We start from the raw sequence: 25,135 nt of genomic DNA, 5'->3' as shown, positions 1-25,135 counted from the left end.
AAATGTCCTTAATATTATTAAATAATTTAAATTTGTTAACTACATATAATTAATTAAATTGGATTAGAGACAATCTATAAGTTACTCCCTCTGTCTCAAAATATAAGTCCTTTAATGTTTTTGCACAAGGATTAAGGAAACAATTAATTCTCCTAGATTATAACAAACTCAAGGGTAATTTGACCAAATTATCCTCTATCTCAAAAATCAATAGTTGATTGTGAAGTATTTATTGTGTTTAGTGTAAACAAGGGCAACATTGGGAAAACATCTTTTATTACTTCTTGAAGTACACAACACGAGTTGTATTATAGAATAAACTAACAAACTTAAAACGACTTATATTTTGAGACAGATGGAGTATTAATTTATTTTCCTTTTAAAAATATTGAACCTAATTCACTAGAAAGTGCATAATTAATGTTTGCTTAAGTCACCATTCAACATATATAAATCTATTTATTCATCTATATACATATAAATATATAATGCAAAATGGAATATTAAGTGAAATGATTGAAAATATTTTTAAGTAAAATCTAAAAAAATAGTTAGCTCATGATACATTTTTTAATGCAAAATTTCTTTTTAAATATAAAATATGTAGATACTTTCATTAAATAGGAAATATAAAGAATTTAACTTTACTATATTCTTTTTTTTTTTTTTTCAGAATACTCTATAATCAATATTACTCCTTCTTATTAAAGGATATTAATGTCATTACATAAAATTCAAAAATATAACTAAAATGTGAAAAAGTAAAATATCGCTTTTCTAATTCAGTCCTCAACTAAAATGGACTCTTAACTTAAAATTGCACATCCTAAGTTGAGAATAACCAAACTTGAATCGACTCATTGAGTGTAATTTGGAATTTGTTGGGCTTATATGTGGGCTTTTGTATTGTGGGCTTTATAATTTCTTTACTCTTCAAATATTTACCTATGATATAAGGCTTTTCAGAAAATGTAAACTAATTGTTATTCAAAAAAAATTATTGCAGTAAATATCAATTTTTGAAATTTTTCTCTTTACATCCTCGCGCCGCAAAGCGTAAATGCAAGTTTTTGACCGTTTTCTGAGGATCTAATTTGTATTTTCATCGGCTTCTTAAGGATTTAATTTGTTTTTTCATCTTTACGTAGATTGAGGTTACTAACCACTTCAACCAACACCTTATTAGTTTTTTGAAATTTATTTTAAAAAAAAATATCAATTGACATTTTACTTTAGACTTATTTAATCAAGAAATAAAATACCGTGCAATAAATAAATTTACCCTTAATATATGCTATTGTGAATGAAATGGTCCTTCTATTTCTTTTTTTATATATATATAATTTTTCATTAAATGTATTTCATCTTTTCACAGGACATTTAATAGCAAAAAGCTCAAAAAGTAACAGAAAGAATACATAGTTGACAGAGTCAAATATTATAAATGAAATAGTACATTTCTAATAAAGTAAGGACGGAGGGATTAATTTTGATTATATAGAAATAAAATACTAACCTTTTTTTAAATATATATATATATATATATATATATATATGTTGTGCACGCGGGAAGCACGTGAGTGGAAGCAGATGCAAACGCAGCCTAAGGTCAGAATGACAGCGGTGTGTGTGACCTTTTTTACCTTTAATAGGAAGGAGAATATATAGAAGGAATCTTTCCTTTTATGGAAAGAAATTGATGGTAGTGCTACCGCCAAGTCCTTTTAATATTCTATTATTTTTTATTATTTTTAATAACAAATAACATTATTGGATTTGGAACATTATAAATTTGTTTATGTACCTATAGACTATAGACACAGTCCCAATTGATTCCAAACAACACTTGCCCTAATCGTTGCCCCTACCTCTCTGTAAAGGGTCAGTTGCTAGGTACCTTTCAACCCTACATCCATTATTTAATTTTATTATATTTATTATTATTATTATTATTATTATTATACACAACAAATTATTAAAGAAAAACTTTAAAAATATCGGTTAAAATGATAATCATTTTATTCTATTGATTAATGAATTTGTTAGAAGAAAAAAAAAGTAATAATAATTAATGAATTTGTTATTTATTCTATTGATTAAACCTTATAATTGAAAAATTAATAAATTAGTAAAAGAAAATAATAATAAACCTCAAAATAAAATTAAACAATTAAAGATTAAATCAAACTTTGACTTTAAAGAGACTTTAATCTTCAAAATTTATTTTCCAATATGTGATCATTAAAACTTAATTATTAGAATATAACGAATATAATTATTTAAACGGTTGAAATAAATCAACAGGCATCAATGAACTCATTATATATATATATATATATATATATATATATATATATATATATATATATATATATATATATATATATATATATATATATATATAAAAGTCCAAAAATTGTAAACAAATTGTTAATATTTTCTTATAAAATGCAATTTATTTCCGTACACTTGATTTTGTATAAAAACATATTTCATCATCCAATATTCCCTTCGGTCCACTTTAAAAGCAACATTTAGTCTTTCACAAGAATTAATAAATTATTGAAATACATTAATTTTCTAAAAATATATGTTAAAATGTCTAAACTGTCATTCTTAAAATTAAAAGCTCCTCATTTAAGTTTGCTACAAACTACCTAATAAATATGGGTAAAATAATTAATATATTTTCAAAATTCTAAATAAGCACTTAAAATAAAATAAAGTAAAATGCTCATTTGTAACTATTAAAGTAGAACAGAGAGAATATAAATTAATTAAATGTCTATATACTTTTTTAAAAATAGTACAAAAATTACAATTCAAATTGCAAAATGCCAAATTAGCATTACACTAAATAAATGCAATCTATTTTTTATTTAATTATATTTCAAATTTTGAAAATTAAAAATTCAAAATGTGATAGGAGAATATATATATATATATACTATTCCATAAATTATTCTAGGAAACAAATATTTCTATGACAAACAAATTTTTTGGGCAGCAATTTTTGTCTTAATTAGCAGAAAATTTTAAATAATAATAATAATAATTGTAATGAGACAATATTGTGCAAAACAACTATAAAGCATTAGTTTATGAAATTATTTAATGGTATCTTTTGATTGAAGACGCACGTCCTACAATTTTATTTGAAAGGGGAAGCCTAGTTGGTATTATTTTATTTTTATTTTTATCTTTATTGCTAAACAAATAATAATTTTAAATAAATAAATATATATATATATATATATATTTCTTCTTCCTTATGTTCCCCTTATTGTGTATGCCGTCCCCCAAACAATGTGAATATATGGAGAATATATGACAAAAGCAACAATTTTCAATATAGATTTTGCAACTTTTTTTGATTTAAGGAACTTTCCCTATTAAGCTATTTCCATCTATATCGATGACTGCAATTTCATCCCAATCGTGTAGATTCCCAACCAACACACGTGAAATATGTCTTTCTCTAATCTAATTATATTTTTTATTTTAAAATAATTTTTTAATTCATTCGAGATTAAATGGATTAAAGTAAAATTGTAAATTGCGTATCGTAAATATTTTATTAGTTTCACATTATACAAGAATGAATTTATCGACCATTAAATTTCAAAATTGTATTAAGCTATGTGCATTTACGTTTAATTTGGTTCAATATAATTTTTAAATAATAATGACTAATAAACTCATTCTTATGTTATGTCAGTTAAAACTCTAGGACATAACCCTTTTATTTTTGTTATTATGAAAATTTGTGAAATAGAAAAAGTTCAACATATGACTTTTTTCTTTTTAAAAAATTTGTTTTCTTGCGATATTCGCGTACCCTTCAAGTATATGACTAATTTCATTTTAAAGTTTGAATTTCTATTTTTATATAAATGTTTTTCTACATATCGAACTATTGATCTTGCAGGAATTGTCTATTAAATTTAAGCGTGTCTTATAGTCTTACCATTTAAGTCATTCTTTATATGATTCAGACTTTCCATTTTTACCTCAAAAAGAATAAAGAGATTAATTAGACTATACCTAATTAACACAAATGACCCATTATATGCTAAATCATAACTCATTAGACATCTCATTATTAAATTCACAAGAATCATATCCTCTAACCGAAAAATCAAGAGCCAACCTATCATTAGTCTAAGTTAGTTGCTATAAGCAAACAAGTATTGTAATGTGCTTCCCTGCGATGATTTACTTCACAGGCGAGGTTTTTGGTTTAAGTCCAAAATGGTCCAACGCATCAAAGAAAAGAATAGAAGAAACATCTAACTCCTTCCTAAATGCTTCATTTGGGTTAAAATGTCTTATTTTTCAAAACATATGATTTCTGAAAAGATACACTTTCTATGAAATTATTTTTCAACAAATATAATTTAAATGTATTCGGTATAAAAATTAATTTTTTGGTAAAATATTATTTATTATTCTTTAAAATACTCAAATCGGTTTATGGTTTACATTTTAGTACGAATATTATTTATATTTTATAACAGGGGAGTACAGAATTGCATGGAAATAGAGTAATTTATAGAAATGGCAAACATTTTAGAAGCAATAAGGAAAAAATGAAGAGAGTGGGGGCAAGAACGTGACCTTTCGAAGGGCAGGGTATTAATGGACACGTTGTCCCATTGAATGGGGGGGTGCGAAATTCGAGGTACCCCAAAACAAAGAAGATGATGGTGGCCTAACCTAACCAGTCAACAGTACAACATGTTACATGTGCATAAAGTTATCTTTTACACAACTTGGGCTTTTGGCTTTTTTTTTTTTTTTTTTTTTTAATATATTGCAAAAAAGCCCGTCTTGGTTTCTTCAAAACACTAAATATTTTTCCTTCCTTCACATAAAAATAAATTACAAATTCAATCATTTTGTGGTCCTCAATTCATTTTAATAATCTTTTTTTTTTTTAATTTTTATCTTTTGTGGTCCATTTCATATAGTTGATTGCATTCACTCCTCTCCCTCAATTGAATAAGATGTTCAGAATTTTTTTAGTTAGTTGGTGAAATTTATAATTAATTCTTAATTTTTTTTATTGTTTTAGCATATGATTTTTCTATTAACATGTAAAATTTATATATCAATTAATTTTATAATTTTTTTTAGAATTTAATAAAAATTATACTATTGAAATTTCTTTGTTTTTAGTTGCTTGTATTAAAATAAAAATTTTTATAGTATTATTAAATATTTTTTTATTTAACTAACAGAGTTGGTGTGAGTTGAAAGGATTCAAGTCCCTTAAATAATCGAATGTTCGATCATTGTCGATAGAAAAAATCTCTGTTTGAGGTGCTTCTCCGTTGAATCTGATACAACGTGAGCAAAATTAAATTTAATCCAATGGATTTAGAACACATGTGGCATAAACCAAAAAAAAGTGTTTTTTTTTTTTTTTTTCTTTAGCAGTTATCAATCTGCAGCGTATGCTTTAAACTATATTTAGTGAACTGCAGTGATAACTAGGAGTATAAATAAGCTAAGTCAAATTTGAGCCTACACTAAAAATATAAATGATCTAAGTCGAAATCAAACTTGAGTTTGAATTTGCTAGATTCGAAGTTCGATGAATTTTAAAATTTCAAATTCAAATTTAATCCAACCCAAACTCACTTATTTCAAATCGAGAGTGCTCGGTACCATATATTATAACATCACGGTTCAAACAAACATACTGAATGCTAAATTAAGTAAGGGTATGATTCAAAATTGAATAATAGATAGACTTAGAATCTCCATGAAAAAAACATTTCTAGCCTCGAAGTATTACCGATATTGTGTAGATGTAAAAAGTGGATAGAAAAATAGTGTCAGTGTGGTCGAAAACTATGAATGACAGTAGCAGTAAGTACAGTCGTATATGTAATAATTACGAAGGAAAGTTAAATGCGACATGTCGGTTACTCGAAATAAGAGGGAACAAAGATTTAAGGAAGTGGGTACCAAAATAATAATAGCCCATGCCATAAATAAAGCAATTTCATCAATTAATCCTTCTCTGTTTGTCCTGTCCTGGGCCTCTGTTTAGGTCCACTTCTAGCTAATTTTACATTTTCTTACCTAAAATGTCCTTGTTAGTTGCATGATTTGGGTCATCCATTAGGGGCAAAGAAAGTCAAGAAATTAAAATTTGGACTGATTTTAAAGGTCTGTTTCTGATAGTGAATGAGGAGTTGTGTTGTCGGGAAGCTTAGTTTGTATTTTGATTTAGTGATGTACATTATTATCATGTATATGATCTTGGAAGAATTATTATTTACTCGTTGGTATCTATTTTTGGAATTTAGATTCATTGATTTACTTAAAGTCTTATATGCAAAATTAGTTATTTTAGTAAGTGTTAATTATTATAGCATGTCTGATTAATGATAAAATTTGGATAGAAAAATACAATAACAAGACAAAAATGTAAATTAGAGATGCTATAGTTATTCTCAAACATAAAGGGACTAAGTGTCATATTGAATATAATTTAAAGACTTAATTATATTTTACCGTTATGAAAATGTAAGAACTAATTTTCTTAATAGTAGTTTTTTTATTTTTTATTTTTTTATTTTTTTGATAATTTTTAGATGGGTAGATAGATTTTCACATAGAAGGGTGCGAAGCGAAGTGGGGACGCGAGAGGGACAAGGACAAAAGCAGTGGAACAGTTGGTCACATCAGAAGGGGACCGCTTTGTTGTATTGGTTGAGAGGCTTACCAAGGCAGCCAAAGGAGGAATGGGTTTATTACCAACTATGTAGGCTGAGCGCGTACTTCTCACGCTCCATCTTGTCAAGCATTAAAATGACTAAGCAGACACCATAAATATTTAATTAATTTAATTTTAATAATTAGTATTTAATATAATAATTTTATAAGTTAAGAATTTAATATTTGTATATTTTTAGATTAAAATGTTCAAAAAATTAAGATAAAAATTTGAGAGTGTTATAAAATTTTTTATGTAAAATATATGAATGAATATATATTAGCATGTTGTTCCTAATACCTATAGTTACATGACATATAAAATACTCAAAATAATGAATCATTATTTATTAATCCTATTGTATTTAAGTTTATTGATTAGAATTCTTTGCTTTTAACATTTAATTATATTATATTTTTTTATTATATTGTATTAAAGAAACATGTAGGGTCTGTCGATAAATTTAACTATTTTGATAGTTGTTATTTATTTTAATAGTGTTTAGCTATTAACTGTTTGAATAACTTTTCATAAAACATTACAAAATTAAATGTTACATGAGTTAACTTTTTATAAAATATTATATTAATTTTTAAAAATTTAATTAAATTTTATATTATTAAAGATCGTAAAAAATAATGTTTAATACTATTTAAAATATTGTTGCCAAACAAGATGGTAACACAAGCAAGCAACGAAGAAGCTTGGTAAGTAAGAAAAGGAGATTGCTAGTTTGACGTGATTTTTGAACAATAAAAGTTTACTTGGCTTTTTACGAATTGGGTCGTGATTAGCACTCGCTTAAATAGAGAGTGGGAAAAGCAATATTCTCCTACTCAATTCCACTAACCAACATTGTGTGAAAAAGCTTGAGGAGATGTTAGAGGTGGTGGTGGCTGGCCAACCAAGGCTTAGAGGTGGCAAAAAAAGAGTACCGAATGGTCTCTTATTGGCTATAATTGATCCCATACTTTGGTCATTTTTACTTGTTACGTGGATCCAGCTCATTGGTTGAACTACCATTGCTTTTCTTTCTCTGGCAGGATTCAGTTTATAGTACAAAAACAAGTACAGAATTTTATATATATATATATATATATATATATATGCAATTTACAATTTTATACCTATTTTTATATGATTAATAATACATTTTTTATTTTAGCTTAATAATGATTAATTTGGTCTATTAATAAAAGTTTATTATTTAATTGAAGATAATAAAATTTGTAAAGCCATTTGTATGGGTTTCATATAGTATCAGTGCTTTATTGCCTTTCGATATATTTACAACATTCGTGAAAAAGAAATAACGGTGAATACAAAAGGATAGGATATTTCAATAATTTAATAATGAATAGTCGCATTTTACACCACATGTGTATTAATTTCTCATAAATTTAAAGAGATTATACATTATACGCTCGAAGCGACATTGTAATAAGAAAATTTTTTTTCCAATTTTTTTTCCTTGTTTCTAAAAAAGAGAAAATTTTTCTTTATTATTTTTTTCTCAATTTTGTTTCTAAATTTGTCGCAATTTTGCTCATCGAGTCTATTAATTTTTATTTATCGATATTGAGCCCCTCAACTTTACTTTTGTTAAAATTAATCAACAAAGAACATTACTTTTGTAAAAATGAGAAATTTTGCCTCTATTTCACTAAAATAGGCCATTCGGCCTCGTTTGCAAACATCTCAGAAAATCTTGTGACAATTAAACAAAGAAATTCTTCGGATGCTTGCAAATGTGGGCCTAGTTGCCTCTTTATAGTGAAAAGAGGCAAAACTTCCAATCTAGGAAGTGAAAATTTGGAGCAAATCAGGTTGTGGTAAGTGTCAGTCCGCCAGACATGTGCGGCGGCACACCACTTTTTGCAGTGGTTGTAGGTGGCCTATGGCAGTTGCCCAGTCTCTTGTGGCTACCGCTCTTGATGACAACTCAGTCAAGAGATTCTGGGGTGTGTGCAATTCAGGGTCAAGCGGTCTTATTTATAGTGAAAGAAGGGGTAAAACTTCCCATTTATTAGTCAAGTATATTGTGCTAGATACGTGTGATGGTTACACCACCTTTTGCGGCGACATCACAACCTCTTGCGGCTGCCGCAGCCATATTAAATATATATTTTTTTAAGTTTAAATCTAAATGAGTGTTCTTATCATTTAGTTGATTGGACATGGTGCTCAAGCAAAGATCTTACACCATACGCCAAACCAAGTTCTTGGTACCCTTTCAAAAGCCAAAACTATTTCAAAAAAAGTTTAATTCCATCAAAACTTTGAGAGTTAAAACTAGAAACTAACTTTATAGGCACTCTTAACCGAATAACTCACAGTTTGATCCCTATTTTAATGCTAGTGGCCACCTTTGGATTTTCTAAGTTTGGCAACTAAGGGTCTTCCCAATCCCGTGAGATTGAAACATCAGGATTGGAGTAAGCCCTCTCACAAACTCACTAAATTTCTGAAAACACATATAGTTGAGAGGGTTCGAATTCGAAACTTCTCACTCATCACACAAGTGAGAAGATCGACTTAGAGCTTTACTAAAACATATCCCCCTATCTCTTCTATCCATCTAATATCCTTGCCACTATCATCATTTTTTCAATCTCTGCACAAAGTCAAGGAGTAAAAAGACTGAGTGGATATTGCTTGTTCTGCATATTTTAATAAAATTTTTATGTCATCATCGATAACATTAGGTGTTTCCATCCTTAAATCCGTTTCCATAGCTAGTCCTTAAAAATATATGTAAAAATTTTATTTTTCTTTTGTTTCAATCCACTACAGAGGATAGTCCCGGTAATAACCCAAATCTGAAGTTTCTCCAAACATTAAGCCCTTAAAGCACCAACTGTTCAACATTAGCTTGTGTATTAACATTACAAGCAATGGACAAACTTTTGAGAGTTCATAAACTAGCTCGAAGCACATTCATAAGCATCTAAACAAACCTTAATGTGATGATATGAACATATCTTTTTTTTTTTTTTTTTTTTTTTTTTTTATATGTACACAGGATATCCAGGCCTAGTTTCGTTTTAACGGTATTTAAACTTATTAATCATCGCTCGTCTTAAGAGGTAAAGGGGCTGGCTCAAGAAGATTTCGGAGGATCAAACCCATGATCTAAGCCATGATAATCAAACCTCACAAGTACTATTTGCTATTGATAAATATATATCTACTGGAATAATAATAAAACAACTAATAGATAATCCTAATAACACTTAAATATCTTTAACTTAATGATTAAAATTCAGTAAATCGAGGGAGAGGGGGCGGGGGGTTTTAAAGTGCTTGTAACCATTTTGATTCCTATCTAGCTTTTATAGTATAATTGGTAGGTTTACTTCCTTCCTTGGAACTATATAACATAAAAATTTTTACCTTTTTTTAATAAAGTGCGATCTTTAGAGATTAAATTTATATTTTCGCACTTTCAGATATTGAGTCTAGCTTCATACATTGAACATGGTGCAATGTGCACATAAAGCCCCACATACAAGGTGGTGTTGCCTAATGCCATATATGAACGGTCCAAATGAATGGCTACATGATGCTATAGTAGGCGTAGCTGTGCTTGTTGGACAATCTTAGGAAGTTTTGTCTTGACCAATGATATCATGCCACGTACTCAAATCAGGCTGGTTTCAAGGACACGGTTCCTAGAGATCATAACCTGTTCAATTATGTAGGAGACTGCCCAATAAGAAGTGTTGTAACCGTGTGTGGGCCCCACACCTTCTTTGCTCTGATTTTACTATTTCTTGATCTGAACCGTTCCTTTGGCGGCTACCCGTTGAAAATTCAAATATATATATATATATATATATATTTTTTTTTTTTTTGAAAAGACCTATTGAAAGTTGAACCATAATCAGACAAGAAAAAAAAAAAAAAAAAAAAAGAAGAAGAGAAAACATATAAATCACTTAGATCAAGAGTGGTTGATCTTCATCTCGGTTGTTCTATCAGACGGTCCAGATCAGTAGTTCAGAACAGGTGAGCTTCTTTCATTTTGAATGAACAAAGCCAAATTCATAACTAAATTTTATTAGAGTATTTTTTTTTCTTCTTTAAATATTAATAAAAATTAGAGAAACAGAGAGAGTGACAATTATAATAAGAGGGAACTTTTTCCATTCTTGCAGTATCCATAGACCCCATATCCTCCAATCACAGCCCACCACCTTCAGTCTCTCTCTCTTCGAGATTTTAGCAAATGCTAAAAAGCTTAGATTCATTCCTTGGAGCTGGGTACCTTGCTTTTGAGCTTGATATTATTGTAGCGTTCTCTCCCTTTCTCATTTCACTATAGTGCTTATATTTTTTTCTTTTTATTTCTTCTCTTTTCTTTGTTGCTCTAACCTCAAGGAAAAGGAAGAAAGCAAAGCAGACAGATCTTTTCGCTGCTTTTTTCACTTCTCTTAACTCTTCAGAGAATCACTGTTTCTAAGTTGTTTTTCCACCTGGGTTTTCCATTTCCACCTTTTCTTTTTAAAGCTTTGGCTTCTTTTCTTTCCTTCCTACTCTCGTACAGGTATATTTCAAAGATTGAAGCTTTGGTGTTAATTTTCACTTTTCACCATTAAAGCTTTCATCTTTTCAAATTCTGTGCTGGTTCTGTTCAGTTTGTTTCTGGGTTTTTACTCTTTTTGCTAAGTTTCCTAGTTTTGCTTCCCATGGAAGTTTAAATGGGTATAGATCTCAGTAGTGGTTCTAGGGTTCCATCTTCGAATATTGTAAGACTATTTTAGTTTAGTCTTACTAATATTTTCTTTGGTGTTTGGAAAAAGTCGGTCCCTTTCTAGATTCCTCAAGAGTATGATTATACCACAATAAAAAGCTATTCTGATTCCTCTCTAATGCTTCCTGATTTAACACTGATATTTTTTTTGTGAAATCTCCACCTCTCTGCATTTCCTATTTAGGTTCTGTTTTCCTCTTTCTCTGTTTCACTCTTACCCAATTTTTTTTTTCACAAGGGAATTTCTGATTCTTTTCAAATTCTCCAGTATGTTATAATATTTTTTGTCTCTTAATTAATTTGATCCAATGAAGTGGGAAATGGAAGTTCTTTCACCTACATCATATCCAAATTGGGTTATGGAAGAGAGCAAAAGCACCAAATGGACTCCAGCAGAGAACAAGATTTTTGAAAATGCCCTGGCAGTTTATGATAAGGATACTCCTGATAGATGGCACAGAGTTGCTGCTATGCTTCCTGGGAAAACTGTAGGAGATGTGATGAAGCAGTATAAAGAATTAGAAGTTGATATTAGTAATATAGAGGCAGGTTTAATTCCAATTCCTGGATATAGTACCACTCCTTTCACATTGGATTGGGTTAATAATAACACCTATGATGGTTACAAACAATCTTACGCTCTCGGTGGAAAGAGATCTTCTTCCGGTCGACCGGCTGATCAGGAGAGAAAGAAAGGAGTTCCATGGACAGAGGAGGAGCATAAGTAAGTTTTTCTATACATAACATATATATTTTTTGCTATTGCTGTTCAGGTTTCTCTGATTAATCTTTTCTTGTTTTAATTGAATTTTATGTTTTAGAATGGAAAAAATTATCAGCTGAGAAAGAAGCAAATCCTTTTCTTTTGGAATCTTGATTTTTCATTTCTTGATTTTAAGGAGGGTGAACACTGTAGTTTTAGTACTTGTAACTGGTTTTGGGTAGAGAGAGACAATATAATCCATGCTAGAATCTAATTTGGAAGAGAACAAAGATGTACTAAGATTCTTTTGAATTATTTCTCCTGTTGATTTATTTACGGAGCTTTGTACTATAGACATGTTTTTGGCAGCTAATATAACTCTGTATTAAATTCTAATTGTTTCTCTACCTTAATCATAATTATAAGTTCATAAACTGCAAATCATGACAATTCAAATGTCTGCAGGCTGTTTCTGATGGGTTTGAAAAAATATGGCAAAGGAGACTGGAGAAACATATCAAGAAATTTTGTAGTAACTAGAACACCAACCCAGGTAGCTAGTCATGCACAGAAGTATTTTATCAGGCAGCTTTCAGGAGGCAAAGATAAGAGAAGAGCTAGCATTCATGATATAACAACAGTTAACCTAAATGAGATTAGAACTCCTTCTCCGGACAATAAACGAGCACCTTCACCTGATCAGTCTATGGTGCTTTCACAGCAGACAAATTCTGTTGCCATGCCTAGAACACATTTTCAGTGGAATCAATCTAATAGTGGAGCAGCAACAATGGCTTTCAATTCTACGCATGGAAATATGTTTATGTCTTCTTTGCCTTACGGGATTAACTCATATGGACTTAAAATGCAAGCTCATAATATGCATAGAGGTGCAGTTCATGAGCCTTACATTGGACATCCTCAAAGTATAGCTTTTCAAATGCAATCTGCACAACATTACCCTCATGGATGAGACTGCAATTTATTTAGTTCACTGGTATAGCTTTGTCTAAGCGGCTCCTCTTTCCCACTTTAACCCTTTCTTTATCTCTTTTTTCTGGGTATTTTGTGTATATGTCATCAAGAACTCAAGTTTAGTCCATATGTGGTACTTGAACTTGGAGGATAAAAGATTCTGTTTGCTTTGGCATTTCATTTGTGAATTATTAAACTGAGAGGGAAGATTCTCCAATCTGGGTTATGCTTTGTGCTTTTTGTTGAAAAATCATTTGTTCAATGTAGGGATTGGTGAAGTCTATCCAAATGAGAATGGGCGAACGTATGTTCAATGAATATTGTTGTTCTAAAAGAGTTTAGAACATGATTCTGAAGTGAGACTAGGCTTTACAGTTGCCATCCTGCCTGCTCCATTATCTGATACCTTAAAGATGGTTCCTACCTCCAAGATAAGATTAGAAGAATGCAGAAACAGAACTGTAAGGACCAATAAGCAAACTTATGGAATTCTAAGTTCAAGTGGAGAATATGAAATAAAGGAATCCGGCGCGATAAGCATCTTCATTATAAGTTGAAAGCTAATATGTTTATACTTTTTTCTACATGTAGTTTTTGATGCATAAATAGGTTATGAATTTTATGAGCATATTATTAGTAATAATACAATCTGTTAAATTTAACCACTTAACTTCTAATTTTTTTTTTTTTTTTCTTTTTCCCCTTCAGTTTGACAGTTGATCAACCTCAGTTTTGGTCCAAACTGCAGAATTGCAGGAGTAAGAAAGAAAATTATGTATTAATGGTTAGTAGGGCTGCAAATGAGCTAAGTTCTGGCTAATCTCATTACTAAAAGAGTCCAGCTTTACTTAGTTTTAGGCTTGGCTCATTTACTAAATGACTTCTAAAATATGAGCTTGAACAAGCTTCTATTGAGCCGAGCTTGGAGTAACTCGTTAGTCAGCTTGGTCCATATATATGATGGAACCAACTTCTGCTCCTAATGGCTATTTATTTTCTAATAAGCCATTGCAGACAGACTCACTAATCAAGTTTATGTGCACCTAAAATGCCCTAGTTGACTAGTATTGACCTTCAAATCAAGGTAGAGGCTGACTCTACACTCCACTAAATTAAAGCATCACATTCTTCAATCCCCCTTTTTCTTTTTCTTTTTAGTTTTTTCTCTAATTGATCTTTTCTCATTATTGGATCTTTCTCAAGAGATCCTCCTAGAAAGAAGAAGACCCCTTTTAGGAGTATAAATTATTGATTAAATTAACATAATATAGTACAAATAAGGATTCAGGCTAGATTACCCATGTCATTATTTAATAAATTAATTTTGATTTGTGGGTTTTCTTTGCTCTAACTCCACTTGATTGTCAATCCTTGGTGGCAAGATTACTACACTCGTATAAGAATGTCTTAAGTCCATGAAAAGCAACATTGTATTGTGATTCTCATTGTACGGTTTCTACTAACTTATATTAAAACATCATTAAAAGATTCATTATTATCTATTTGAGAAGCTTCATTTATGAGGCGATCCTAGGGGACAAACTATTTTTGCTTTTCACTAGGTGAAAAGAGTACCATTTGCCTTTTCTTAATCATTCCATTTCCACCAAGTTTTTATTTTTTATTTTTTATTATTATTTTTTTTAAAATCTCCAAATGGGCATAGAGATTCTCTTTTGTCCTGGAAATTTTTCATTGACCATTAAGTTTTCTCCAGTCTTCCAAAAAGAAAGAAAGAAAAAAGTATCTTCTTCCTAATTAATTGCAATGTTGAACTAATAGTTTGTCTCTAATAAGACAAAGTTGTTATGATTATTTACCATTATGAAGTTCAATGAAAGCACTTATTTTCACTCTCCAAAGCTCACTCACTTGATCACAATTAATCTTCTTTAATCAATCATAACTTCTAGTTAATGATTTTTCATCTTATAGAGAAAAAATAAGTAATGATGATCAATGAACTACTAATGACATCAACTCAACACAACTTAGCCTATATTTTTTTTTATGAATTAATTACCTATTATTCTTGTAGAATTACAAAATTATACTGCAAAGTTTATTGACATTCCAATCGATACTAATTTTCCGGTTTGGAATAAATGATCTAGTATCTCACGGACATGATAGAATTTGATTTAGTTATATTTAATCTATAAAATTGAATCCAAGAGAATAAAATAAACTTTTTCTTTTCTTTACACATCATAAGTGAAATACCAAACAAACAATATATGCAAATATTAAGTTTTGTTCAACAAAACTAGCTGTTTTGATAGTTGTTAGTTGTTTTAATAGCGTTTATCTATTAGCTGTTTGAATAGTTTTTCGTAAACCTTACACGGTAAACTTTATAAAACGCTACCTAAATCTCTAAAAACTAGTTCAAACGCTATGTTACTGAATATTATGAAAAAAATAGCGTTTAGAGTTTTGACCGGACAAAATACTAAAAATTACTTAAAAAGTTATTGCCGAACACAACCTTAATTATCATATGCAAAGTGAACTTGCTATAACGTATTAAGGGATAGAATCAAACCAAAACAGACAAATGGTAAAAACAAAGTTAAAAAGTTCTGGTGAATTGATGCTTTCTCATTACTGTTTTCCTATTTTGGTTCTATCGGCTCTATTGTTTCGACTTCAAGGAAGCAACTATCATAAAAATTCAACTAACCATGCCCAGTTATTAGCATTTGGTATATCCATTCCTTCCCTTAAGCAAAAGAGTACAGGATCGTTAAACTCTCACAAATTGAGTTGAGTAGTGAATAAATTGTGTAATCATGCCCAATAGGTTTAATTGAAAATGTTTATATCGATAGAGAGATAATTATAAATGGACAAAAATGGTAGGAATCTCTATTTATCCGTCAATTAAAATTTATTTAGAAGTTTAATATATTTTTATATTAATCTTTTATATATTTTATTATTTTATACTATGAAGGACAAACATGTTCAATAGGTTGTCATCCTCAATTTTTCCCCTCTTTTATTTTTTTTTGAGCAATAGGGTCATTTCAACAAGCTTTTCCACAGGAAATGACAAAGCAAACCACCACCTTTCTTAAAAGGAAAGGCCTTTCTGCAATTTGTACAGGAAAGCGCCTAGTACCCTTTATTCCTATTTCCATCAGCACCTTAACTAGTTACAAATCAAAGTCTTCACACTTTCGGTTATCCTCTGCCTCCCTAGTTTCTGAACTATATTCTGATTCTTCTCTCAGAATTATTTCAGCAAAATGGTGTAGTACTTTTATATATAAGTGAAACCATAATTTGTTGCCGAAGGAAAAAGTTCAGTGAGGTTGCCTACTTGAGAAATTTTGATTCGCTACGCAGCTTCACTGGTCCACAGAGATCTGGGAGTAATTACTTTACACATTAAAGAAGAAAAAGAACAATGTGAAAGCATACATTAATCTCAACAACAAAAATAGTACAATCATAAAAATTTTATACGCCTTTGAGTAGAAAGAAATAGATTACACTACCACAAATTGGGGCATCTTTGAGTAAATGGTATAATAAAAGGGGCATACCATGATCAATAATACTGGTTGGAATCTGATACTACAATTCTCTGTCTTCTGAACTTTTTTATTGATAGATGTAAACCTTCTGTACTGATGTGATCCTTTGCATCTACACGCACATCTCACAAGCACAACTGATTTTTGCCACCTTGATAATCCTTACCCAACTACCATGATGATTATCCCTTTTCAACTAACCATGAAACAACTTGGAAATGGAAGAAGTACCGCCTCTAATACACAGTTGATACGAATATCACCAACAGATGTGGATCACAGTGAAATAAATACATACTTTTGGAGTATGACACACGAAAACACAAGTATCAAGGCAGGCACTTATTCATGGAAAATCCACTTGCATCCATAATTTATTCAGGAAACTTGGACCTAGGGCCAGCCTTGATCTTCAGATGAATTAGTCCAAAGATTTCTCTCCATTGTATGTCAAACCAAAACCAAAGGGAAATAAAGGATCATATGAATTATCTCTACTATTCATAGGTAGCTGTTCAACCTTCTTAAACCATGTCACTGGCAATCGGCCCTTAAATTCATAATCTCCAAATATAACATCTGTAATTCCTGACCCTTCAGTTCCAGGCAACCAAGCAGCAACAAAAGCATCTATCTTTTCTAAGAGCCATGCCTCTAGAACTAGAGGTCTTCCGGATATCAGAATTGCCAGGGTGGGGATTCTATCTGCAACTGAACTAATCACATCAGTTCCATCGAAGGGGATCACAAGCTCTGAATTGTCACCAGTGAATTCTGCATATGGACCTTCACCAACAGCTACAATGGCATACGAAAAATCTTGGCATGCTAAGGTTTCTGGTGATGGATATTTCTCATATACAACTTCTGCTGTCTCTCCCACTGCCCTTTTAATGGCATCCAAGATTGTTGTCCCTAAAATGCATATGAACTCAAAGTGAGATGCTCACATTTATTCACAGATAAGGTAGCAAAGAACATAAATGAGAAAAATGTCAGCTTTGGCTTATAGCTACAGAGTCCCAAAATCAGATGGATGCCGACAAACTCAGATGAAGAAATCTCAATCTGGTGAATGTAGCAAACTGAGATCTAGACCTATAATTGGGGGATTTAAGAAGAGGAAAGGCTGTCCTCTATTTGTGTAATCAGCCATTAGACCCAAAGAAAATGCTCCAAAATAAGATCAAAAGAGATTGTAAAAAATGCTTTTCATGCAAACACGTCTAATATGAATGTTAGACCCAAAGAAAATGCTCCAGAAAAAGATCAAGAGATAGTGTAAGCAATGCTTTTCATGCAAACACGCCTAATATGAATACTTGCATATGCCATTTTCTCTATTTCTTTTCAAGAAAGGTTCAGATCAGAATTCTACATTTTACCCAATTATTCAGACAACAAAAAGTCAGAAAAGGCATGTACAATTACACACCATTCTCAGATGCACATACACATAAGGAGTGTTGAGAGAACATATTGTAATTGTATTTCTTGTATCTCATCAATCGATTACAAAGGTCTATATATAAGGAATTCCTATGCTAGGAATTTAGGAATACAAATCATAAACTAATTAGGAATCTAACTCCTAATAGAACTCTATTTATAACTAATCCTTAACACTCCCCCTCAAATTGGAGCATAGATGTTAATCATGCTCTCAACTTGTTACAACCTACACTTTCAGCAAAGCACAATACCATACTCAGTAACTGTACCCACTTCATTATAGCAATATAGAATCCCAAACCAAATAATAACAGCAGAATTAAGACAACACACTTAGGTTGTCGAAACAAATCTCACTGAACCAGAAAACAACTCACAGGGCTGTTTTAAGCTTCCATAATCAATGCCTCAAAGAAGCCCAGTAGCGCAAATAGTCAGAAACGCAGCAAAGGAAACTCTGGCAAACGGAGCGCACCACTAAAGGCACTAAGGCCAAGAACACGATGCAACTCATTGGGGTTGCACTGCTCTATACAAAGGAGAAGGTTCAAAAGCAGAATACCCGTAACTGCAGGTGCAGTACTAAACCCTAATGCAAAAAGGAATCCCTAGAAAATCACCGAAAATTACCTAAACCAATTGTCAAAGCAAAGGAAAAATATGTTTCCTCAGCAAATTAAAGCAACAACAGTAGCAGAGGACTGCTCGACACAGCTGCAACAAAATCGCAACAAACAAACCTATTGAATAAGCCCAAGAATGACGATGCAACTCACTAGGTTGCACATCTCTCTTCAAGCCAACGTCGGAGAGAGGAACCGGAGTGAAAAAGACCATTGGACATGCGCCAGCGCGTGAACCAGAGCAGGAAGAAAGAGGTGGCGGCCATTCGCTTGGAATCCAGCGACCGGATTCTGGGGAGTCGCTGATCGGCGGCTGGAGAATATCCTGGGGTGAGCGGTGAGGCAAAATACTAACCCTAGAAAGGCTTCCTAAGGTGGCAGTGGCTTCTCGTAAGGGAAGTTTCGGGGAATTTTTTTTTTTTTTTTTTTTTTTTAATGGAAGGCTCTGATACCATGTTGAGAGAACATATTGTAATTGTATTTCTTGTATCTCATCAATCGATTACAAAGGTCTATATATAAGGAATTCCTACGCTAGCTATTTAGGAATACAAATCATAAACTAATTAGGAATCTAACTCCTAATAGAACTCTATTTATAACTAATCCTTAACAAGGAGAAAGGGGAAATGCTAGCAATGGAATTACATTTTACTAGTTAACAAAGTAAACCTCTAAAAATATTACAATATGGAAAGACATTGGAGATGAAAACATGCAAATTGCAATCATGCACTCAGCATTTGGGACCAAGGCACATCAACAAGTGTGCGTAGAATCTATATATGCAATTTATCAATGCAATTCAGCAGGAAGCAAAAGGAGAAAGGCAGTGTTGGCATAGAGGAAAATGAAAATAATACCAACCCAATGAGAGAAACTCCTACCAAGGAACATCATCAATGAGAATAAGAAAGCTTGCACACATACACAAACACCAACATCAGTTATATTTATTAATTAGCAATTGAGAAAACTCCATACCAATAGTAATCCTGCCGCTTAATCCATCCCAAGTTATAGTCCAGCCACCGCACTGATATCCAAGATCATCAGCATGTGTTCCAGTAACAAGAATCTTTTTAGCATTTTTGTCTAATGGAAGAAAAGTTTTCTTTGGGTCCTTCCCATTTTTCAGGAGAACCAATGACTTCCGAACTGCTTCGCGTGCTAATTCTCTATGCATCTGTCAAAAGGTCACCAAGTTCAAAAGGAATGTCCAGCAACCAACCAATTGGGTAAAGTGCAACTAAAAATGACATTTGAATTAAAATCAAATGAAAAATGGCACGTGTCCTTCAAATGATATTGTAAATTGTGGCAAAAGAGAGAGAGAGAAGATAGAACTGTCCCTAGTTCTCAGATCAGGATCTCCTTATTCCTACTTACTTGAGCTCCAGTATGGGTATCTAATGCAGGTATCTGTCTATGGGTTGGGTTCGCCTGCTTTTCAAAATTCCGTTGATCTTCCCACTGATTCAACTTGTGTTACTCGTATTCCAAATATCCTTATCTGACACAGATGGTGTAATATAAAATTAAAAATTGAAGTAACTATGCCTTGCTTTCCCCCCCCCCCCTCTGTTTTTGATACATAGGATGAACATGCAAAGTGGGGTAGCTCTTCCCATTCTGATATTCCTCCCTCTCCCAATATCAGAAGGATCCAAACTTGACATCCAGAAGAAAATACCAATCCATTACTGCTGTGTTGTCCCCCCAGGAAACATGCTTTATTTCCATTTTTTATTCATTTTGAAGCTCCCTAAGTCACATCCAGAAGTACCAAATTTTGACACTTGTCCCTGTCCCTTTACATTTTCTTGTCACGCCTGATATTTTCAAACAGAAACTGAGACGTGATTCACTATCTGGAGGTGTTATAAGTCATTGATTTCAACATATTAGCAACTTTCAGGTATCTAAGATCTACTTTGACTCAAAATTCAACAGAAGATAGAATATGTGACATAACTAGTAAATGCTGATGAGAAGTGGATGAAGTACATATTTTCTATTGATGCAATTGCCAAAGCAAGTGAATGGGGGAAACAGACAATGTTATGACTTGAAGAAAGTTTACCTTGCAACCTACTATATCAAGTAAAGATCTATCAGCAAAGGGATATTCAAAAAGACCAGCAACAAACTTTACTCTCAGTATTCGTTCAACAGCATCATCAATTCTGGCCAGTGGTATCTCCCCTGATTCCACCAGAAACATCAGATCATCCACAAATTGTTCATGTTTACGGCCCACCATGACCTGCAGAAAATGAAGGCATAAAACAAGAGAAAGTGACATTTAGACATTGTAATTAAGGTTTAGTATCTACCATGTCAATTCCAGCATTAACAGCAGAAGAGATGCAGTAACGATAGTTTGAGCCTTGAGGTTGGCAAAGTCGATCCAGTCCTTCCCAGTCAGAAATCACAATTCCCTGCCATAACAGATTGTCTCAAAACATATCAAGATGTCCATCAGTTTCAACTCCATAAACCAACAAAAACTTGAAAGTATAGGATGAGTGCATATTTCAGAATTCCTATCCTCTTTAGAGAACAAAAAGATATTGAAGACATTATCAAGAATCAATTTAATGTCATGAGAATTTGCATTTCACCGACTATCAGGAAGAAAAAATTGGAGATTAGTAAAGAAACCAATAAGAAACTGAATTTGCAGATCATTGTTTTAGTTAAATGCTCAATGATAATACTAGATCTTGACAAACAGAAGTACAAGGTGTTGCAGGTTAAACATCAAGGTTTACCTGAAAACCTAACTTATTTTTTAAAACTTCTGTCAAAAGAAAACGGTCAGCATGCAGCCTACTTCCATTCCAACTTGAATAGGATGCCATAATAGTGGAAACGCCCTGTGTAATACAGTCCAGATAGGGTGCCATGTGGATCCTTTCTAAAGCTTCATATGGAAGTATAGTATTCCCCTCATTTATGCCTCTGTCAGTTCCCCCATCGCCAACAAAATGCTTAGCACAGGCAATAACATTGTTTCTGGAATCAAATAACCAGTGAGAACAATCAAAAATGCGTTATAGTTCTGGCCTTCTGGGGTTGCCTTTGTGATCAACAAGGATAGAATCATATTTGATGGTAATTTCTTTACCTTCCTGCCACAAAAGGATAGCCATTTGGGTGTCCTTCAGGTGGCTGTCCCTGCAAACCTGAAACAATAGAGGTCATCCTTCTAACTACACTGGTGTCTTCGCTATAACTCTCATAACACCTTCCCCATCGGGGATCTCTGCATACCTGGAAGCAACCATTGAAGATAAATTATACAGAAAATCATAATTTCAAGCAAGAAGGAAAATGAAGAATGTAGGATTATTTGTCAATATTCGCCAGAAAAATTAGGAAAAAAAATCTATGTTAACATTATTTGTCACTGTTGTGAAGCTCATGACTCAAATAATCCTTTTGGATCTTTAAATTATTGTATGCTAACATTATTTGTCACGTTGTGAAGTTTATGACTCAAGCAATCCTTCTGGATCGTGTTTAAATATTGTATTGTGAATTCAATATCTGGTTTAATATAACATTTTACCATGTCCTACAAGCTGAGATTATATCAAGTCAACATATACAACCAAAATTGTTCAGATTATTATGATGAAGCTTTCTGATCATTGCATCTACCCAAGATAAACAGCAAATGACTTATAAAATTTACAATCATACACAAACCTTGTGGTACCACATTGAATAGATTTTTTTTCTTTTTTTTTTTTTTTTTTTTTTTTTTTTTTTTTTTTTTTTTTTTTTTTTTTTTTGCTGTTGTTGTTTTCTCCAAAACACAGCTTGAAAAATTACAACTATAACTTCAGATAATAGAGTGCAAGAAGCTATTGTAATTTTGCCACTTGTCAAACATCATTCAGTTGCTTTTGTTTTTTCCATATTTTCCTTTTTTTTAATTTCTAATTGTTTTCTCTGAGACTGAGTTAATAATTTAGTAAAGCAGCATACCATTATTTGTGTTCGAGATGGCTTAAACACTTTTGCCAATGCTAGAACCGCCAAAACTACAAAACTTAAAAGGATAACCAACAATTAGGCAACAACTTACAGCCACACAAGGAGCAAAAGTATAATGAATTCCACTTGCCCTAACTTCAAGAGCTGTTGCAACACCAATCCTTCTTACCAAATCTGAATCCCTATACCACATTTTGACAATTAGAGTTCAAAAACCAAAATTTATGTGTCAAATTTTATATGGAATTCTTTAAACTTAACAGAAAAATGTATGAGAATGCTGCCATTCTAAATTAATCAAAACAATGCATAAAAAACTGACCTAGTAGCTCCAAGGCCAACATTATGAGGAAATATAGTGGTACCATAGACACCATTGTTACCATGGACAGCATCGATCCCATATATAATTGGTATACCTAACCGGGAATCAAGTGCCAGCTTCTGAAACCCATCAACCATATCCGCCCAATCAGACGACAAAGCATTCTCAAAGGGTCCACTTCCTCCAACATTAAGAACACTCCCTACCAAACAATAGTCCATCAAATATATGAAGAAATGGTTAAAAAACAAAAATTCGAGAACTCGAGAGAGTTAAACGAAAGGTACCAACGGCGAGGTCTTTGAGGTAGTAAGGAGAGGCAAAGCGGCGCTCTATTTGAGTCATCTGGGCAACCTTCTCTTTCAAAGTCATTCTTGAAAGGAGGTCTTTGACACGAGCTTCTACTGGTGCATTTGGGTCTTTGTAAATGCAAGGAGAATCCATACTCTTGAACTTGCTGGCCTCTGCTTCGACTGGATTCCGGCAAGAAGACTAATCAAACTGTATGAAGAAAATTTTGAATTTTTACCAGAATGACATGTGCTTGGTAGTTGGTACCCACAACTGGTGATGTTAGAATCAATAATTGGTACAGTATAGTTGAGCACGTGCCAAATAAATAAATAAATTTCTTTTGTTTGAGAAAGAGAGAAGAAAATAATAAAAAATTGTTATTATTATTATTTTTACTACGGGTTTGGATAATGCGAGAAAAAAATAAATTTATTTTTTTATTTAAAAAGGATAAAATTGTATAAAAAATGAAATGCTATTATTAAAAATTGACAATTATGTCCTCCCTCATATTATGTTTGAATTGGTAGAAAATAAGAGAGGAAAGAAAATTGAGAAGGAAAATAGTACCAATTTTCCTTTTTTCACTTGTTTGGAAATGATAAAATATGGGAAGAAGGAAAATATAGAGAAAAAAAATAGATCATAGGACTCACGTTTCATTTTCTCTTCAATTTGAAAGAAACGATGGAGTAAAATGATTAAAATTATAATTTTATTCTATTTATTGAATTTTTTTATTAAGGATTCAATTCATAATTTTACGATTTATAAAATCATTTTCCTTTCTTATTTCCCTACGAGATATCCAAACAGTAAGAGGAAAGATTGTTTTATATTTTTCCTTTTTATTTTCCTTCCATATTTTTTTTTTCCTTCCCAAAGTAAAATATTTAAGAAAGGATTAAAATTTGTTAATTAATTTATGATATTTAGTTAATTTAATAAAAATGAGTGAAATTTTTACCATAACATATGAATCCGTGTGAAATATTATTTTTTTTTAAAAAATTATTTTTCTTACAAAATATTCCTAGCTATTCTTCTAAACAACAAGAATTAAAAGAAATAAAGAAACGGAGGTTTAATATAATTATTTTTAATTTTACGGTCAAGGCACTCATTTATCACATAGAAATAGCGTTTAGTATTTTGATTAGGTTAAAATTTTAATTAATTATTGTATTCAGTAATGTCACATCTATCATAATATTTAGAGTATGAGGCAATATTTCACGAAATGTCTTCTTATTAACCTTAAGTGTTTTTATAAATTTTTTATTAAATTTATGCACATCACTTGTGTATGTTCTTTTTTTTTTTATCTTTTTATATTAAATAACGAATTAAATATTTATTCTTACGGAATATTTTTATTTTAAATCATTATATAAACAATTCACAACAGTTAATATCTAACCAAAACAACCGATAATTGTTACAACAACTACAGATAATTATTACAACAAATGATATCTACTAGAACGGCGGAAATCGCGGGGCATAGGTAGTGGCCAATTAAATACAGGTGCCATTTTCTGTTTTTAATAGCGGGCCGGAAAATGATGGGTATAGTCATGGCCCACAGGCCCAGTAGAAGTATTGTTAAATTGACGTGCAGCTAAGAAACAAAACTTTCCATCTCAGAAATCAAAATGAGAAAAAGGGGAAAACAGCAAAACTTCACTTTTCCACTAAAATAAAATTTTGCTTATTCATCTTATTTATTTGAGAGA

General features: G+C 31.5%; 2 protein-coding genes across 4 annotated transcripts; one reads left to right on the top strand and one right to left on the bottom strand.

Moving 5' to 3' along the window:
- The first annotated feature begins 10,864 nt into the window (after nt 1-10,864).
- Nucleotides 10,865-13,823, top strand: LOC105630744 (transcription factor DIVARICATA). Of its 2 annotated transcripts, XM_012212689.4 has the most exons (3): nt 10,865-12,204; nt 12,649-13,180; nt 13,426-13,823. In XM_012212689.4, the coding sequence occupies exons 1-2, from the start codon at nt 11,789-11,791 to the stop codon at nt 13,154-13,156; spliced, it is 924 nt and encodes a 307-aa protein (XP_012068079.1). In that variant the 5' UTR covers nt 10,865-11,788; the 3' UTR covers nt 13,157-13,180; nt 13,426-13,823. The 2 variants fall into 2 exon arrangements, with proteins under 2 accessions (XP_012068079.1, XP_012068071.1); XM_012212681.4 differs by having other exon boundaries at nt 10,866-12,204; nt 12,649-13,823.
- Nucleotides 13,824-16,230: 2,407 nt separating this feature from the next.
- Nucleotides 16,231-23,667, bottom strand: LOC105630729 (uncharacterized). 2 transcript variants are annotated; one of them, XR_016320928.1, is made up of 10 exons: nt 23,393-23,667; nt 23,103-23,307; nt 22,872-22,962; nt 21,906-22,051; nt 21,550-21,793; nt 21,112-21,216; nt 20,859-21,041; nt 19,760-19,961; nt 16,710-17,615; nt 16,231-16,529 (listed from the first exon to the last, which is right to left on the bottom strand). XR_016320928.1 is itself a non-coding variant. In XM_089721679.1 (9 exons), exons 1-9 carry the CDS (start codon nt 23,547-23,549, stop codon nt 17,122-17,124), a joined length of 1,827 nt encoding a protein of 608 aa, XP_089577805.1. In that variant the 5' UTR covers nt 23,550-23,667; the 3' UTR covers nt 16,531-17,121. The 2 variants fall into 2 exon arrangements, 1 of the variants encoding a protein (XP_089577805.1); XM_089721679.1 differs by lacking the exon at nt 16,231-16,529 and having other exon boundaries at nt 16,531-17,615.
- Nucleotides 23,668-25,135: the final 1,468 nt, after the last annotated feature.

This window comes from Jatropha curcas, chromosome 5, assembly GCF_041381405.1.
Source record: "Jatropha curcas cultivar XTBG-Jc1 chromosome 5, XTBG_Jcur_1.0, whole genome shotgun sequence".
Taxonomy (NCBI): Eukaryota; Viridiplantae; Streptophyta; class Magnoliopsida; order Malpighiales; family Euphorbiaceae; genus Jatropha; species Jatropha curcas.
The sequence above is the reverse complement of the archived record's forward strand: the minus strand, read 5'-3'. Positions and strand labels throughout refer to the sequence as shown.